Consider the following 17,674-nt stretch of genomic DNA (forward strand, 5'->3'; position numbering starts at 1 on the left):
ATTGTTTTATTTTTTGTCTTACAGCAATGAATTTAGCAAGCTTGTGGCAGAAGAATATCTTAAATTTTTTGATTTCACGGGTATGGCCTTAGATCAGTCACTCAGGTATGTGAAATGTATGGTAATGGTCTATTTAATTTTATTGCATATTATTATTATTTTTTTTACTTTTGCATTCATCCCCGCCCAGATTCATGGAAAGGCCAGAAATGCAAGGGTCTGAGGTTGAAACATGTTAAGAACCTGTGGACTGACTTTTATTTATTTTTATTTCTCATATAAGCTTTTAATAAAAATGCAAATATGAAATCAATATTGCATTACTTGAAGAATATTCTATTTTTAATAAATTGATGTGATTGTTCACACCAGATGCATTGGGGCTATGCTGGCAGCTGATCAGCCCCAACCTGGGATATGCACTAAAAAAAGTATGCATGCAGTACTTTGAGTGCAGTAGCTTGCGATGTGGACCATTAAATCATAATGCAGGTTTGATGAACAGAACTGTGTTGTAATGTGATGGCTGTGGCCAGTGGTGTCCTGCAGTTACCAGGGAAGATGCCTGGAATTTCACCCAACTTTGACCATCTATAGTCTTTAAATCTCAAGATTTCATTGCTGGACCTATCAATCATCCACCCATCCGACATTCATAGATCGTGTTTCATTCATAGAAGCTGTAGTACTGCTTCTATGAATGACGTATCTGGGCAGAAAGGGCAGGCTTGTTTGGGCAATCTTAATGAGAGCCTGTGACAGGCACTTAGTTCTGTTACTCCCCTGTTGCCGTCATCTTCCAGACCTCCTCAGCTTGCAGATCCATTTTTTCTTAGCTGCGCAGCCATATGAGTTGTGATTGTGTCTCTATTCACATTAGCGCCCGCTCCACTAAGGCAGTGAGTGGTTCTGTTTTTTTCGTCATCAGGCGTTTGTGTTTCACGTCTGTACAGCCTCAATGAACTAAGAGAAAAGGGTTTTATGGTAAATACAAAACTGTTTTTTTTTTGGTACCTACTGTAAAATCCTTTTGTCTGGGTTCATTGGATGACACAGCACCCCTCTGCGTTTTGCTTTCCTTGTGTTTAAATATTATGTATTTGCACTGCTGTGTCATTTATTTAAGCTTGTTCCACATTGGAAGAGTTTTGACCACCAGCAGGGGCCACCCCTGGGTTGTCCCTTTGTTTGTTGTGCCTAGAGTCCCACTTCTGCAGGTGGCACTATACCCGGTAGGTGATGATCTCCAGTGAATGCAGAGAAAAGGATTTTACAGTCAGCACCAAAAACATGTATTATCTGTAAGGTGTGAACATGTTACACCCATATTTAGAGTGTAACATGTTTAGCATCTGCCCCCTCTCCTACCAATAACCCCCCCCCCCTTCACCCTTGTGACAGTCGGCTAGAGATCTTCTCTTCCTGCTGTCACAATTCTAAAAGAGCACTACCGTGCAAGGCTGTGTCTTTCATTCACAGATCCCTGTGTTTCAATGAACTATAACTACCATCAGCCTTTGCGGCTAATGGCATGTAGTTCTCAGAGAACTGCCAGTGCGCTGATGAGCCCTGATGAATCTGCTGATCATGGGTGCAATGCCTTACAGCTACCTGCAAAAAATGTGCATTTATTATTATTATTATTTTTTTTTTTTTTGTAAAGGTGAATTTATAATTTAATCATACAATCCAGAACTGGACTGTATTTTTAGGCCATTGATTATATGCTGCTACCTTTAGCTGATTATACACTGGCAAAAAAACATGCTTGGATTGCCCCCAGTGCACACCATATATCCCCGTCCACTTTTTGCGACTCCATTTTCTAGTGTCCTCAGCTGATTGACCTCTTCTCCACTGGAGAAGTGTTTTTCTTTGTTTGCTATCTTGTCCACTCCTCAGTTTTTTGCTTAGGTACGTCCCCTGGTCTAAGAATACAAATTGTGTGTCATGTACTGTATGATTAAGATAACATGAATTTTAACTTAACTGTAAATTCCTTGGAGTACCAGGAAAAATGAAAAGTCCTCCCTAGCAGTGAGGTTGCACCCACACTGCAAAGGTTACATTTTAGTTGAATATAGGGGACGGTAAAAGCAGTTTTACTTACCCGGCCTTCCATTCTAGGAAAAGAAAAAGTCCTCCCTTGCAGTGGGGCTGTATCTACACTGCAAGGGTTAATTGCTTGGTAAATATAGGGGACAGTTAAAGCAATTTAACCTCCCTCGCCGTCTGATTATTTCAGATTTTAGGTGCTGAAAGCGGTACATTGTTTTTTATATAGAAATCTGTTGTTTTACATTTTAAAACTCACCTTCCCCTGCAATCCCCTGTGTCCTCCCCCCGCCGTCCTCCCCCTGTCCTCCCGCTGTGTGCTCGGCCGATGCCGACACCTGTCTTCCTGTTCCCTTCCCTGCGAGCATTGCGATGCAGGGAGGGGGAACCAGCGGCAAATTCAAAAGTGTAAATACACATATGACATTATACCAAGTTGTGATCCTAATGGATTACACTATATCATGCCATTTCACCACAGGATTTCACCTGGTGACTTTTCCAGTGCCCTGCCTGTGCTTTTCCAGTTCTTTGTGCCTGGAAAATAGAGAACGATCATGGTGTCCAAAAAGCATTATTTTTGCGCAAAATCGCTTTTAGACGAACTGGAAAACAGTGACAGCGAAACTGAGTTACTTGAAGAACTGAGCAATAGCGATTAGTGGGAAAATTCATCATCAGGTACGGAAAGTGATGACAGCGACGATTCTGATGTCTCTTTCTGGCACATAGCTCCATTGGAAATTCTGAAGAATCATTTGATATACTTCCCAAATTCCACAAGCTATGGTGGGGGGGAGTGCGTTTTTGTTGCGGTTTTTATGACTGACCCAAAATGCACCAAAAATGCAGCAAGCAGGGTTTTTAACACCCCATCAATGGACCAGTGTAAAGACATACATAGAATTTAAAGGGATACATTTTTCTTGAGCTTTTCTTGCTCTTTTATTTTTTATAACAAATGTGCTTCCAAAACTGATCAGTGTGAAAGCAGCCTGTTAGCCAATAAGGTGCCGAAAATAAATTCATATTTATTTAAATTCATGTTATGAATTAAAATGTTAAATATAGTACAATTGTATATAAAAAAAATATATTTTTTCTAAAAACTGTCTATTTTAGTTTCTGTTTTCGCCCAAGTGCATCCTGAATTTTCGGTTTCGGTCCAGAATTTTCATTTCGGTGCACCACTATTTCCAATGCTTTATCAGTAGATTGTCCTCAACGTCATTACATCCTATTCAGGACTGTGGTTCCTGCATTGGGGTCTTTATGATGTCAGAGGGCATCTGACTGCTGGAGAGCAGGGGAGAAGAGACTGAAGGGACTGGTCTAGCAGTGTGGTGGATCAGCGTAATCAAAACTGCCCTAGACATAGAGTAGATAAGCTTTGTAGTGCGGGGGCAACCCCACTGCGTGGGAAGACTTTCCCTGAGTAAAGCTTTAAACCTTAAATGGAACCTTCACAGTCCATATACAAAGAAGTCGTCTTAAGTGGAAAAAATTAGTGCTCAATGTGATGGTGTTCACCATCACTGGAATTTAAGGACAGATGGGTGATGGGTTGAATTGCTTCATATTTGTCAGCAAGGTCAATTGTTCCCTTTGCCATGAGGTCTCTGAGCAGGAAGTCCACTCCTAATATGGTCATTCCAGGAAGTTCAACGGGGAGACGGGCTGGCTAACAATGTTGCTTTTTGTCTGAGGTGGCTTTCCATTCACCTATTGTCAGGTGTGCTAATGACCTCACCTGTTGTCTGCTAAGGGATGTATTGACACTCGGAGTATTGTGTATTGAGGGCTCGTTAGGGAACCATTGTTCTGTGTCTGACTATTGTGTACATTGATTGCCCCCTGGGGCTTCTGTCTCCTTGCATTGGTCAAGCTATCTGACCAATCCCTGTTGACTCATTTTCAAGTCCTCATTTGCATGGCAGTCCTTCTGGTCAAGCTATTTGACCAATCACTGCTGACTCATTTTCAATTCCTCATTTGCATGGCTAAAAGAGGACCTGAATGGGAACTGCAGGTACTTTGCAATTGACCAATGGGAGGGCGGTTGTTGGGGGCAGGATGTTCCAAATTCTGTATAAAAGTGTGCTGTGTTCTTCCAATAAATGGTCTTCCTGTTTGAACTTACATACAGCTTGCTTGGTGTTTGTTCTAATGGATTCTGGACGGCACATAGCTGTAGTTCGGATCCCGGATCCTTGGTTGACCGAACCATCAGACGTTGCGATCTGCAAGCTGACTCACTAGAAATAGAGGAGTGTCCGGAGAGCGGAAGCGAGCGAGCAAGGGTCTCGTCACATTGGTTGGCAGCGGTGGGATTTGCTCTCCAGTTACCGGGACACTCCAAACCACCACAGTCAATGACCAGCTATGCAGCATGCAGGAGAGCCACGCTGAAAGACTTACTTGAGAGCCGCGGAGGGACCGGTGGGACAAAGAACAAGGCCACCCTGATCAGTGAGCTATCCGAGATGGATAAGAGGGAGGGTGATGCAGGACCCCGGTCAGTTGAAGACTTGTTTCAGCAACGAGTTCGGGAGCGGTTGGCATTATATGGTGCTAACCCATCAGAGACCACCATACAGAATGCCATTAGAGACATCCAGCTGCAGGATGAGCGACAAGAGAAAGAACTAGAACGGCAAGAGAGGGAACGAGAGCGGCAACATGAGCAGAGAATGGCAGAAATACGGCAATCGGAGAAAACGCCTAAAGATGCAGCGACTTTCCGTAAGTTGTCCTTTCGGGTGTTCAAACTATTTAAGGAAGGAGAGGAGGAAATTGACGCATTCCTGCAGGACTTTAAGAGACTATGCCAGATACATGAAGTACTGTCCCAAGATTGGGTCGTCTTACTGGCGAGTAATTTAACTGGCAGAGCGGCGGATGCATATCGGGCCCTGGAGGACGAAGACGCTAAAGACTACGACCGGGTAAAAGAAGCTTTGCTAGCCCGATTTGCCATTACACCCGAAGCCAGCCGGATTAAGTTTCGAGAATCCCGGAAACAAACCAACACAACATACGTGGAGTGGGCACATTGTCTGCAGCGGAACCTTAAGAGCTGGTTCCAGGGAAGCCACGCTCATACCATAGAGGACATCACCCAGCTAGTACTATTAGAACAGTTCTTTAACCACACCCCTCCGGTAGTACGGGATTGGGTGCGAGATAAACAACCACAGACGGTACAGCAAGCGGCTACTCTGGCCGATGAATATCTGGACTCTCGAAGGTCAGGCGAAAACGAGCGCTATCCACTATCTCAGCCCAATTTACCAGCCTCTAAGCCGACTTCAGTACCTCAGTGGTCCACCTTTAGACCCCCAGCCCGACCCAACCCTCCTACCGGACCTAAGTGCTATACCTGTAACCGAACTGGTCATCTGCAACGATATTGCCCTAGCCAATCCACGAGGTATTGAAAGACTAATCATCCATCCAGACCAGCGGCTCATTGCTTCCAGAATGAGCCCAACCATTGAGATGTTCAGGAAGAGTGGGGCGAACTTTTCGAAGCGGATCCTATCCAAGCTGCTGCCGGAGATAATCGGCAGCACCATCGCCAGGCAGTATGGGTTAATGGGCAGCCGGCCCAGGGACTCCGCGATTCTGGGGCTACGATTACCCTCATCCAGCCTCACATGATTTCCCAGTCAGCCCGGACTGGCCAGACTGTTGCAGTCAGGGTAGCAGGGGGCAAGGTGCTATGTTTATCCACCGCCCAAGTCCTCATGGATTGGGGCTCAGGGGAGCGATATGTGCGAGTGGGATTACTACGCGAGTTACCCGCAGAAGTACTTTTGGGGAACGATTTGGGCCATTTAACTTCCTCTTATGCTCCAGAGGCCGCCATGGCCGGGACCACCAGACGTCACAGCCACAGGCGGCTTATAGGAAGTAGAGTAAGTCCGGCAAATCCTGATCCTAACTGCTGTTTGGGCGTGTTTGGCCTAAGTCTTTACACAACGGAGCGAGATCTAAGAGAAGTATTTTCAAAATATGGTCCAATGGCTGATGTATCCATTGTGTATGATCGGCAGTCTTGACATTCCAGGGGTTTCGCGTTTGTCTGCTTTGAAAATGTTGAAGACGCAAAGGAGGCAAAAGAACGTGCAAATGGAATGAAACTTGATGGAAGACACATACGTGTAGATTTCTCAATTACACAAAGGCCCCACACCCCTACACCAGGAATATACATGGGAATGCGGAGGGGTTATCCCGGCAGACAGACCTAGAACCTTAAGACTACTTTTCCAACATCCTCGAGTTGACCCGTTCGGGGTCCCACTGTGGCTGTTGGACTGTTTCCCCGGGGGAAGATATGTGATGGTGTTCACCATCACTGGAATTTAAGGACAGATGGGTGATGGGTTGAATTGCTTCATATTTGTCAGCAAGGTCAATTGTTCCCTTTGCCATGAGGTCTCTGAGCAGGAAGTCCACTCCTAATATGGTCATTCCAGGAAGTTCAACGGGGAGACGGGCTGGCTAACAATGTTGCTTTTTGTCTGAGGTGGCTTTCCATTCACCTATTGTCAGGTGTGCTAATGACCTCACCTGTTGTCTGCTAAGGGATGTATTGACACTCAGAGTAATGTGTATTGAGGGCTCGTTAGGGAACCATTGTTCTGTGTCTGACTATTGTGTACATTGATTGCCCCCTGGGGCTTCTGTCTCCTTGCATTGGTCAAGCTATCTGACCAATCCCTGTTGACTCATTTTCAAGTCCTCATTTGCATGGCAGTCCTTCTGGTCAAGCTATTTGACCAATCACTGCTGACTCATTTTCAATTCCTCATTTGCATGGCTAAAAGAGGACCTGAATGGGAACTGCAGGTACTTTGCAATTGACCAATGGGAGGTCGGTTGTTGGGGGCAGGATGTTCCAAATTCTGTATAAAAGTGTGCTGTGTTCTTCCAATAAATGGTCTTCCTGTTTGAACTTACATACAGCTTGCTTGGTGTTTGTTCTAATGGATTCTGGACGGCACATAGCTGTAGTTCGGATCCCGGATCCTTGGTTGACCGTACCATCAGACGTTGCGATCTGCAAGCTGACTCACTAGAAATAGAGGAGTGTCCGGAGAGCGGAAGCGAGCGAGCAAGGGTCTCGTCACATTGGTTGGCAGCGGTGGGATTTGCTCTCCAGTTACCGGGACACTCCAAACCACCACAGTCAATGACCAGCTATGCAGCATGCAGGAGAGCCACGCTGAAAGACTTACTTGAGAGCCGCGGAGGGACCGGTGGGACAAAGAACAAGGCCACCCTGATCAGTGAGCTATCCGAGATGGATAAGAGGGAGGGTGATGCAGGACCCCGGTCAGTTGAAGACTTGTTTCAGCAACGAGTTCGGGAGCGGTTGGCATTATATGGTGCTAACCCATCAGAGACCACCATACAGAATGCCATTAGAGACATCCAGCTGCAGGATGAGCGACAAGAGAAAGAACTAGAACGGCAAGAGAGGGAACGAGAGCGGCAACATGAGCAGAGAATGGCAGAAATACGGCAATCGGAGAAAACGCCTAAAGATGCAGCGACTTTCCGTAAGTTGTCCTTTCGGGTGTTCAAACTATTTAAGGAAGGAGAGGAGGAAATTGACGCATTCCTGCAGGACTTTAAGAGACTATGCCAGATACATGAAGTACTGTCCCAAGATTGGGTTGTCTTACTGGCGAGTAATTTAACTGGCAGAGCGGCGGATGCATATCGGGCCCTGGAGGACGAAGACGCTAAAGACTACGACCGGGTAAAAGAAGCTTTGCTAGCCCGATTTGCCATTACACCCGAAGCCAGCCAGATTAAGTTTCGAGAATCCCGGAAACAAACCAACACAACATACGTGGAGTGGGCACATTGTCTGCAGCGGAACCTTAAGAGCTGGTTCCAGGGAAGCCACGCTCATACCATAGAGGACATCACCCAGCTAGTACTATTAGAACAGTTCTTTAACCACACCCCTCCGGTAGTACGGGATTGGGTGAGAGATAAACAACCACAGACGGTACAGCAAGCGGCTACTCTGGCCGATGAATATCTGGACTCTCGAAGGTCAGGCGAAAACGAGCGCTATCCACTATCTCAGCCCAATTTACCAGCCTCTAAGCCGACTTCAGTACCTCAGTGGTCCACCTTTAGACCCCCAGCCCGACCCAACCCTCCTACCGGACCTAAGTGCTATACCTGTAACCGAACTGGTCATCTGCAACGATATTGCCCTAGCCAATCCACGAGGTATTGAAAGACTAATGAAAAAAAATGTGGAAGAATCTGCGCTCAGACAGCTAGATCAAGAACATTGAAGTCCAAACAAAGCAATAAGTGTAGGCAGCCAACTAAATAGCAGATTACAGGCTAAAATAGGCATAGAATAAAAATGTAGTAGCGCCAAAACACTATAAAAATGTATAACATTCACATAAAGTCCCAAAAGTCCATAAAGAGTGGAGGAGATAGTGTAGACCAGTTCACAAACTCCAACTGTGCAGAAATGGAAAGCCGACACCCAGACGTGGAATCACACCAGCTGCTTACCAGATAATATGTAATTATGAGCGATGGATAGGACACAAATACGGCATCAATCAAAGGATCAATCTCGCCTTATGGTCACATCAGCCCCATTCAAATAAACAGCCACAATGTTGGGATAACGATATGGGTAGGGTCAAACCACCAGATGGAGTATATGGTCACATCAACTCCGATTTACCTCGATAAAAAAGGCAGGACGATAGTGCAGACCGTATGGATAGTTTATTCATTCATAAAATAAAATAATACTCACATTGAAGTGGATAGGTAAAAGCATTTAAATGAACCGCGGTATAGGATGGCGTGCTGCTCGTGTGTCGGGTCGCCTGACGCGTGTCGTCAAAACCATGACATCATCAGAGGCGGACCCGACTCCAGACGGCAGCACGCTTAAAAGTACCTCAGCCGGAAATGGCGTAGGCGGAAACTAGCCGCCGTTTGCGTTCCACTCGATCACAAAGCGGAACCGGAAGTGACGCGGGCGGAACAATCCGTCCCTGCGTCCTATCATATCCATCGGGAGATTTCCCGTTTGGAAACTCGTTGGATTTTTAATATGAAAACCTATGCCCCATGGGGGTTGAACGTCGAGTGGGATGTGAACTGTTATATCAACAATAGCTAAAGCAGGCCTTTATGTTACATTTTTTGTATCAATTTTTTTTATATTCCTTTTTATGTCATATGGAATATGTTTTTATAATGTTTTCAGAGTGTATCATCAAGAGGACTTGTGTGTATGATGTGTACACAATTTTTCCGTCAATTGTGACATCATTAACACTTGTCTTGTTTTTGTTTTTTTCGTTTTAATTGTCTAATTGTGTATGGGCTCCTCTTTGACCTTAAGTGGTTAAATTTGTAGCCTTAGTTAACATCACATTGATATTATGTTTTTTAGCATGAATATTATGTTTTATTTGCATTCCACCCGTTCTTGGTATGTTATCTTATGATTATCGGTTGAATAGCGATCTGAGTCAATCAGTTGCTTTTGCCGGGGGAGACTAACTAACTACCTTTCGGATAGTTACGACCTATTAAGTCTCCTCTGTGCTTCTTCCGGTTTTAACATGGGGCCTGATAGGACGCAGGGACGGATTGTTCCGCCCGCGTCACTTCCGGTTCCGCTTTGTGATCGAGTGGAACGCAAACGGCGGCTAGTTTCCGCCTACGCCATTTCCGGCTGAGGTACTTTTAAGCGTGCTGCCGTCTGGAGTCGGGTCCGCCTCTGATGATGTCATGGTTTTGACGACACGCGTCAGGCGACCCGACACACGAGCAGCACGCCATCCTATACCGCGGTTCATTTAAATGCTTTTACCTATCCACTTCAATGTGAGTATTATTTTATTTTATGAATGAATAAACTATCCATACGGTCTGCACTATCGTCCTGCCTTTTTTATCGAGGTAAATCGGAGTTGATGTGACCATATACTCCATCTGGTGGTTTGACCCTACCCATATCGTTATCCCAACATTGTGGCTGTTTATTTGAATGGGGCTGATGTGACCATAAGGCGAGATTGATCCTTTGATTGATGCCGTATTTGTGTCCTATCCATCGCTCATAATTACATATTATCTGGTAAGCAGCTGGTGTGATTCCACGTCTGGGTGTCGGCTTTCCATTTCTGCACAGTTGGAGTTTGTGAACTGGTCTACACTATCTCCTCCACTCTTTATGGACTTTTGGGACTTTATGTGAATGTTATACATTTTTATAGTGTTTTGGCGCTACTACATTTTTATTCTATTGAAAGACTAATCATCCATCCAGACCAGCGGCTCATTGCTTCCAGAATGAGCCCAACCATTGAGATGTTCAGGAAGAGTGGGGCGAACTTTTCGAAGCGGATCCTATCCAAGCTGCTGCCGGAGATAATCGGCAGCACCATCGCCAGGCAGTATGGGTTAATGGGCAGCCGGCCCAGGGACTCCGCGATTCTGGGGCTACGATTACCCTCATCCAGCCTCACATGATTTCCCAGTCAGCCCGGACTGGCCAGACTGTTGCAGTCAGGGTAGCAGGGGGCAAGGTGCTATGTTTATCCACCGCCCAAGTCCTCATGGATTGGGGCTCAGGGGAGCGATATGTGCGAGTGGGATTACTACGCGAGTTACCCGCAGAAGTACTTTTGGGGAACGATTTGGGCCATTTAACTTCCTCTTATGCCCCAGAGGCCGCCATGGCCGGGACCACCAGACGTCACAGCCACAGGCGGCTTATAGGAAGTAGAGTAAGTCCGGCAAATCCTGATCCTAACTGCTGTTTGGGGGTGTTTGGCCTAAGTCTTTACACAACGGAGCGAGATCTAAGAGAAGTATTTTCAAAATATGGTCCAATGGCTGATGTATCCATTGTGTATGATCGGCAGTCTTGACATTCCAGGGGTTTCGCGTTTGTCTGCTTTGAAAATGTTGAAGACGCAAAGGAGGCAAAAGAACGTGCAAATGGAATGGAACTTGATGGAAGACACATACGTGTAGATTTCTCAATTACACAAAGGCCCCACACCCCTACACCAGGAATATACATGGGAATGCGGAGGGGTTATCCCGGCAGACAGACCTAGAACCTTAAGACTACTTTTCCAACATCCTCGAGTTGACCCGTTCGGGGTCCCACTGTGGCTGTTGGACTGTTTCCCCGGGGGAAGATATGTGATGGTGTTCACCATCACTGGAATTTAAGGACAGATGGGTGATGGGTTGAATTGCTTCATATTTGTCAGCAAGGTCAATTGTTCCCTTTGCCATGAGGTCTCTGAGCAGGAAGTCCACTCCTAATATGGTCATTCCAGGAAGTTCAATGGGGAGACGGGCTGTCTAACAATGTTGCTTTTTGTCTGAGGTGGCTTTCCATTCACCTATTGTCAGGTGTGCTAATGACCTCACCTGTTGTCTGCTAAGGGATGTATTGACACTCAGAGTAATGTGTATTGAGGGCTCGTTAGGGAACCATTGTTCTGTGTCTGACTATTGTGTACATTGATTGCCCCCTGGGGCTTCTGTCTCCTTGCATTGGTCAAGCTATCTGACCAATCCCTATTGACTCATTTTCAAGTCCTCATTTGCATGGCTAAAAGAGGACCTGAATGGGAACTGCAGGTACTTTGCAATTGACCAATGGGAGGGCGGTTGTTGGGGGCAGGATGTTCCAAATTCTGTATAAAAGTGTGCTGTGTTCTTCCAATAAATGGTCTTCCTGTTTGAACTTACATACAGCTTGCTTGGTGTTTGTTCTAATGGATTCCGGATGGCACATAGCTGTAGTTCGGATCCTGAATCCTTGGTTGACTGAACCATCAGACGTTGCGATCTGCAAGCTGACTCACTAGAAATAGAGTGGAGTGTCGGGAGAGCGGAAGCGAGCGAGCAAGGGTCTCGTCACACTCAATAAATGCTGTTACCCACACTGTGCCTTTCTTTTTTGATTCAAGTGCTCCACCTCGTGATGAGACTCCTAAATCTGCTCACCAGAGGCCCCAGTCCAATCAGAGTCTTGTTGCAGGTAAATTAATTCCTCTATAATAGGCAGAGACCGGATTTCCCGAAGACACCATACGGCAAAATGCATAGATGTCCGCCTGTCTACACTTCCTTACTAACCAGTGATGTCACTTCCGGTGTCTCCGTGGAACGCACGCCGGCTGGCTTCTCGGAGCGTTTAGAGAGGGGTGACTCCATTACATGGTTGAGGAAAGGGGATGCAATTGATATGCAGTCTGAGCTGGTGCCGGTCAGGGAACATTTTATGCAAGCCTAACTATTGATGTGTGTGTGGTGGCATTTTACTATTTAATAAAACAGTATTGCACTATTATGGGTGTCTGTTTTACCTCTATATAATCAACATCGGCCATCCGAGAGGGAATAGAGTGGTGAAGACCTATCCAGGACCTGATTGCTGATAAGGCTGTATGGTCCCTGGGACCTGGGGCTTCTGGTGAGCAGATTTATGAGTCTTATCACAAGGTTGAGCGCTTGAATCTAAATAAGAAGGCAAGGTGTGGGTGACAGCATTTATTGAGCACTAATTTATTCCACCTAAGAAGACTTCTTTGTTAATGGACTGTGAATGCTTCATATTTATTAATTTCTGCTGGTTATATAGCAATAGTGTATTGTTGTGTTCCCACTATTGGCACATTTGTATGTTATTTTCCATTATATCTACATTAGTTATCACTTAACAGCACCTGCTTTATATGTATTATTTTTGTTTTTAGTGTTTTTCACTTAACCGGTTCCGGACCGCCCACCGCACATTTACTGCGGCAGGCTGGCCCTCCTGCGCGAAACGAGGTAGACCTACGTTAGTCACGCGTCTGCAGCTAGGGGGCAAGCGCACGCTCATGCCCCCACTCGGCAGCGGGGAATCCGATTCATGGGGCAGGCAGCTCCGATTGCCGCCTGCCACCCACGATCGCTCCTCGCTGAGAGAGAAGAACGGTCAGCTGTTTTAAACACAGCTGGCCGTTCTTCTCTCTGGAATGATCACAGAGCTCCTGTAATCCTTTTATATAGGATCACAGGTCTCTATGATCATTTCACACAGTTAGAATCACTCCCCTAGGCTCACATTTAACCCCTTGATCACCCAGAGTGTCAACCCCTTCCCTGCTAGTGTCATTATTACAGTAACAGTGCAAATTTTTTTGCACCGATTACTGTAGTAATGTCACTGGTCCCCCCAAAAGTGTCAAAGATGTCAGTTAGGGGCTGATCTGTCCGCCGCAATGTCGCAGTCCTGCTAAAAATAGCAGATCGCCGCCATTACTAGTAGAAAAAAACAATAAAAAGGATATAGTTTAATTCCCGTAGTCAGTAGATGCGATAACTTTTGCGCAAACCAATCAAAATGCGCTTATTGCGATTTTTTTTTTTTTTTTTTTTTTTTTTACCAAAAATATATAGCAGACAGCAAATTGGCCTAAAATGTTAAAACATTCTGATTTTTTAATTTTTTTTTGAGAATGTTATATAGCAGAAATGGAAAAATATTGTTTTTTTTCCAGAATTGTCTTTTTTTTGTTTTTATAGTGCAAAAAATAAAAATCGCAGAGGTAATCAAATACCACCAAAAGAAAGCTCTATTTGTGGGAAAAAAAGGACATCAATTTTATTTGGGTACAGCGTCGCACGACAGCGCAATTGTCCTTTAAATTAGCGCAGTGCCGAATCCCAAAATATGGCCTGGTCATTAAGGGGGAAAATCTTCCGGTCCAGAAGTGGTTAAAGGGGCAGCAGTTAACTCACTATATGGATGAGGCACCCTTCATGGATTATTTCATTGTTAAAAGGAGCCTGTTCCTGCAGCTGTTTTTGCAGACAGCTGATGCACTCCATCCAGGATTGTTGCCATTGTTGACTCCTGGAAGCCATTGTGGTTTAGGGTAGTTGCACAAAGGTGCAGCATGAAGCACGGTGATGTGCCAGTCCCAGAACTTGGACCTGACTTGAAACGGGCAGACTCTAGCTACACAAGGGAGCCTTCGCTATGAAAGGGAACAGCTGTAGTGACACATTGCCTTAAAAAAAAAATAGAAAAGAAAGAACATGACAAGTGGACAAAGGATGCAGACACAATTGCAACAGTGACATTCTAACCTTCTCAGTATGCGATATATTTAGAAACAGATTGTAGTTCATAAATGTTACTTTCACGCTCTGTAGATAAGACTATCAAGAGTGCCACCTATTGATTTAAGGAGGAAATACATTTTAGGTTCTGGACTTTTATAAGAGAATATTCTCTGCTCTAAAATATTGTTTAACCACTTAAGCCCCGGAAGATTTTACCCCCTTCCTGACCAGGGCCTATTTTGCGATTTGGCATTGCGTGACTTTAACGGACAATTGCGCTGTCGTGCGACGCTGTACCTAAACTAATTTGGCGTCCTTTTTTTTTCCACAAACAGAGCTTTCTGTTGGTGGTATTTGATCACCTGTGCGATTTTTGGATCATGCGCTATAAACAAAAAAAGAGCGTCAATTTTGCAAAAATAACAATATTTCCCCCAAAAAAATTTAAAAATCAAAATTTTTTAACATTTTAGGCCAATTTTTTTTTTTACCATATGTTTGGTAAAAAAATCGCAAAAGCGTATTTTGATTGGTTTGCGCAAAAGTTATTGCGTTTACTAACAAAGGGAAAGATTTTTGTCTATTTTTGTTGTTGTTTTTTAACGCGTAATGGCGGCGATATGCGATTTTTTTTTTGCAGTGAAGGAGTTAACTGTATTGGAGAGGGAAGGGGTTAAGCGTGTTTCTAACTGTGATTGGCTGTGGCTTGATGTGTAAGAACAGTGATCAACAGTCCTACATAGTAGAACCATTTGACCACCATTCTTACACAGGGGAGAATGACAGACGGCTTTGTTTACACTAGCCGCCTGCCTTTCTCCCGCTGTCAAGGACGATCGCGAGTGCCCGGCGGACATGGGGTCCATGACCAAGCGGGAGCGCGCATCCGGCGGCGCGCGCTCGCTCGCTCCCAAAACCCTTACAGGCTAGTAACGTAGCCCTACGTCGCTTTGCCTGTTGAGGGGCTGACTGCCGAAGTAAATAGTCGTGCGGCAGTCGGCAAGTGGTTAAGAAATGATTAAACAAATTGTGGATGACTGAGAAATTTGTCTAGAATTAAAGGATTTAAATGTTTTTAATAACACTGTATGTGAATACTTGGGATCTTCTGTTTATTAGGAAGTCTGGGAATCCTCAGCAATGCCACCACGTATGCCAAAAAGGTTTTGTAGTAATGTACAGTGCCTTGAAAAAGTATTCAATTTTCTACATTTTGTCATGTTACAACCAAAAACGTAAATGTATTTTATTGGGATTTTATGTGATAGACCAACACAAAGTGGCACGTAATTGTGAAGTGGAAAGAAAATAAATGATTTTCTAAATTTTTTTTTAAAATAAATATCGGAAAAGTGTGGCATGCATTTGTATTCAGCCCCCTTTACTCTGATACCCCTAACTAAAATCTACTGGAACCAGGTGCCTTCAGAAGTCACCTAATTAGTAAATAGCTGTTCTGTGAAGCCCTCAGAGGTTTGTTAGAGAACCTTAGTGAACAAACAGCATCATGAAGGCCAAGGAACACGCCAGACAGGTCAGGGATAAAGTTGTGGAGAAGTTTAGAGCTGGGTTAGGTAATAAAAAAAACATCCCACGCTTTGGACATCTTACGGAGCACTGTTCAATCCATCATCTGAAAATTGAAAGAGTATGGCATAACTGCAAACCTACCAAGACATGGCCATCCACCTAAATTGACAGGCTGGGCAAGGAGGGCATTAATCAGAGAAGCAGCCAAGAGGCCCATGGTAACTCTGGAGGAGCTGCAGAGATCCACAGCTCAGATGGGAAAAATCTGTTCACAGGACAACTATTAGTCGTGCACTCCAAAAATGATGGAAGTGGCAAGAAGAAAGACTTTGTTTAAAGAAAGCCATAAGAAGTCCTGTCTGCAGTTTGCGAAAAACCATGTGGGGGGACACAGGAAACATGTGGAACATGGTGCTCTCTGGTCAGATGAGACCGAAATGTAACTTTTTGGCCTAAAAGCAAAATACTATGTGTGGCGGAAAACTAACACTGCACTTCACCCCGAACACACCATCACCACCATGAAACATGGTGGTGGCAGCATCATGTTGTGGGATGCTTTTCTTCAGCAGGGACAAGGAAGCTGGTCAGAGTTGATGGGAAGATGGATAGAGCCAAATACAGGGCAATCTTAGAAGAAAACCTGTCTGCAAAAGACTTGAGACTGGGGTGGAGGTTTACCTTCCAGCAGGACAACGATCCTAAACATACAGCCAGAGCAACAATGGAATGGTTTAGATCAAAGCATATTCAGGTGTTAGAATGGCCAAGTCAATGTCCAGACCTAAATCCAATTGGGAATCTGTGGTAAGACTTGCAAATTGCTGTTCACAGATGCTCCCCATCCAATCTGACAGAGCTTGAACTATTTTGCAAAGAAGAATGGGCAATATGTCATTCTCTAGATGTGCAAAGCTGGTACAGACGTACCAAAAAATACTTTCAGCTGTAATTTCATCGAAAGGTGGTTCTACAAACTATTGACTCATGGGGGGTGAATACAAATGCACGTCTCACTTTTCACATATTTACCGTATTTATCGGCGTATAACACACACTTTTTCCTCCTAAAAATGGAGGAAAAAGCAGCAGTGCGTGTTATACGCCGATATGAAAAAAAAAAAAAAGTCCAGCAAGCAGCGCCGAGAGCAGAAGGGGCGGGCCGGCCGAGGAGAACGAAGGACGAGCTGTCATAAGAGCAGAAGGGGGCGGGCCGGGCCGAGGAGAAGGGAGAACGAGCGAGCGCGTCATTGGAAGTCCCGCCTATGACAGACGTCACACGTCTGTCGAAAGTCTTCCGATAACGCGCGCGCTCGTTCTCCTTTCTCCTCGGCCCGGCCCGCCCCTTCTGCTGTTATGACAGCTCGCCCTTCCTTCTCCTCGGCCGGCCCGCCTCTTCTGCTCTCGGCGCTGCTTCTCGGCTTTTTTTAAAAACCTATTCGGATAGTTCACTGCTGATGAGGCTGCATAATATAGGGACAGACACTGCTGTTGAGGCTGCATAATATAGGGACAGACACTGCTGATGAGGCTGCATATAGGGACAGACACTGCTGATGAGGCTGCATATAGGGACAGACACTGCTGATGAGGCTGCATATAGGGACACTGCTGATGAGGATGCATATAGGGACACTGCTGATGAGGATGCATTCATGGGCACTGGTGAGATGTCATTTGATTAAAAGAAAAAAAAATGTTCTGAGTTCAAAGCTGTTTATTTTAAATTTAAGCTTTTTTCCTGAAATTTCTCTCCAAATATTGAGGTGCGTGTTATACGCCGGTGCGTGTTATACGCCGATAAATACGGTATTTGTAAAAAAATTTAAACTATTTATCCTTTTCCTTCCACTTCACAATTATGTGCCACTTTGTGTTGGTCTATCACATGAAATCCCAATAAAATTAATTTGTTTTGGGTTGTAACATGACAAAATGTGGA

The 17,674-nt window shown here is 44.9% G+C and overlaps 1 protein-coding gene across 5 annotated transcripts in view; it reads left to right on the forward strand.

The window, feature by feature from the left end:
- The window catches only part of PSD3 (pleckstrin and Sec7 domain containing 3), a gene marked incomplete at its 5' end in the record, with an annotated part of 867,292 nt that overhangs the window by 396,192 nt on the left and 453,426 nt on the right, over positions 1-17,674 (forward strand). For all 5 annotated transcript variants that reach the window (XM_082247748.1, XM_082247749.1, XM_082247750.1 and 2 more), the window contains one exon: positions 25-105. In XM_082247748.1, the coding sequence (XP_082103874.1) occupies positions 25-105 (81 nt within the window). The remainder of the gene's footprint in view (positions 1-24; positions 106-17,674) is intronic.

The sequence above is a fragment of the Pelophylax lessonae genome, assembly GCF_965119305.1.
Source record: "Pelophylax lessonae genome assembly, chromosome: 1".
NCBI lineage: Eukaryota > Metazoa > Chordata > Amphibia > Anura > Ranidae > Pelophylax > Pelophylax lessonae.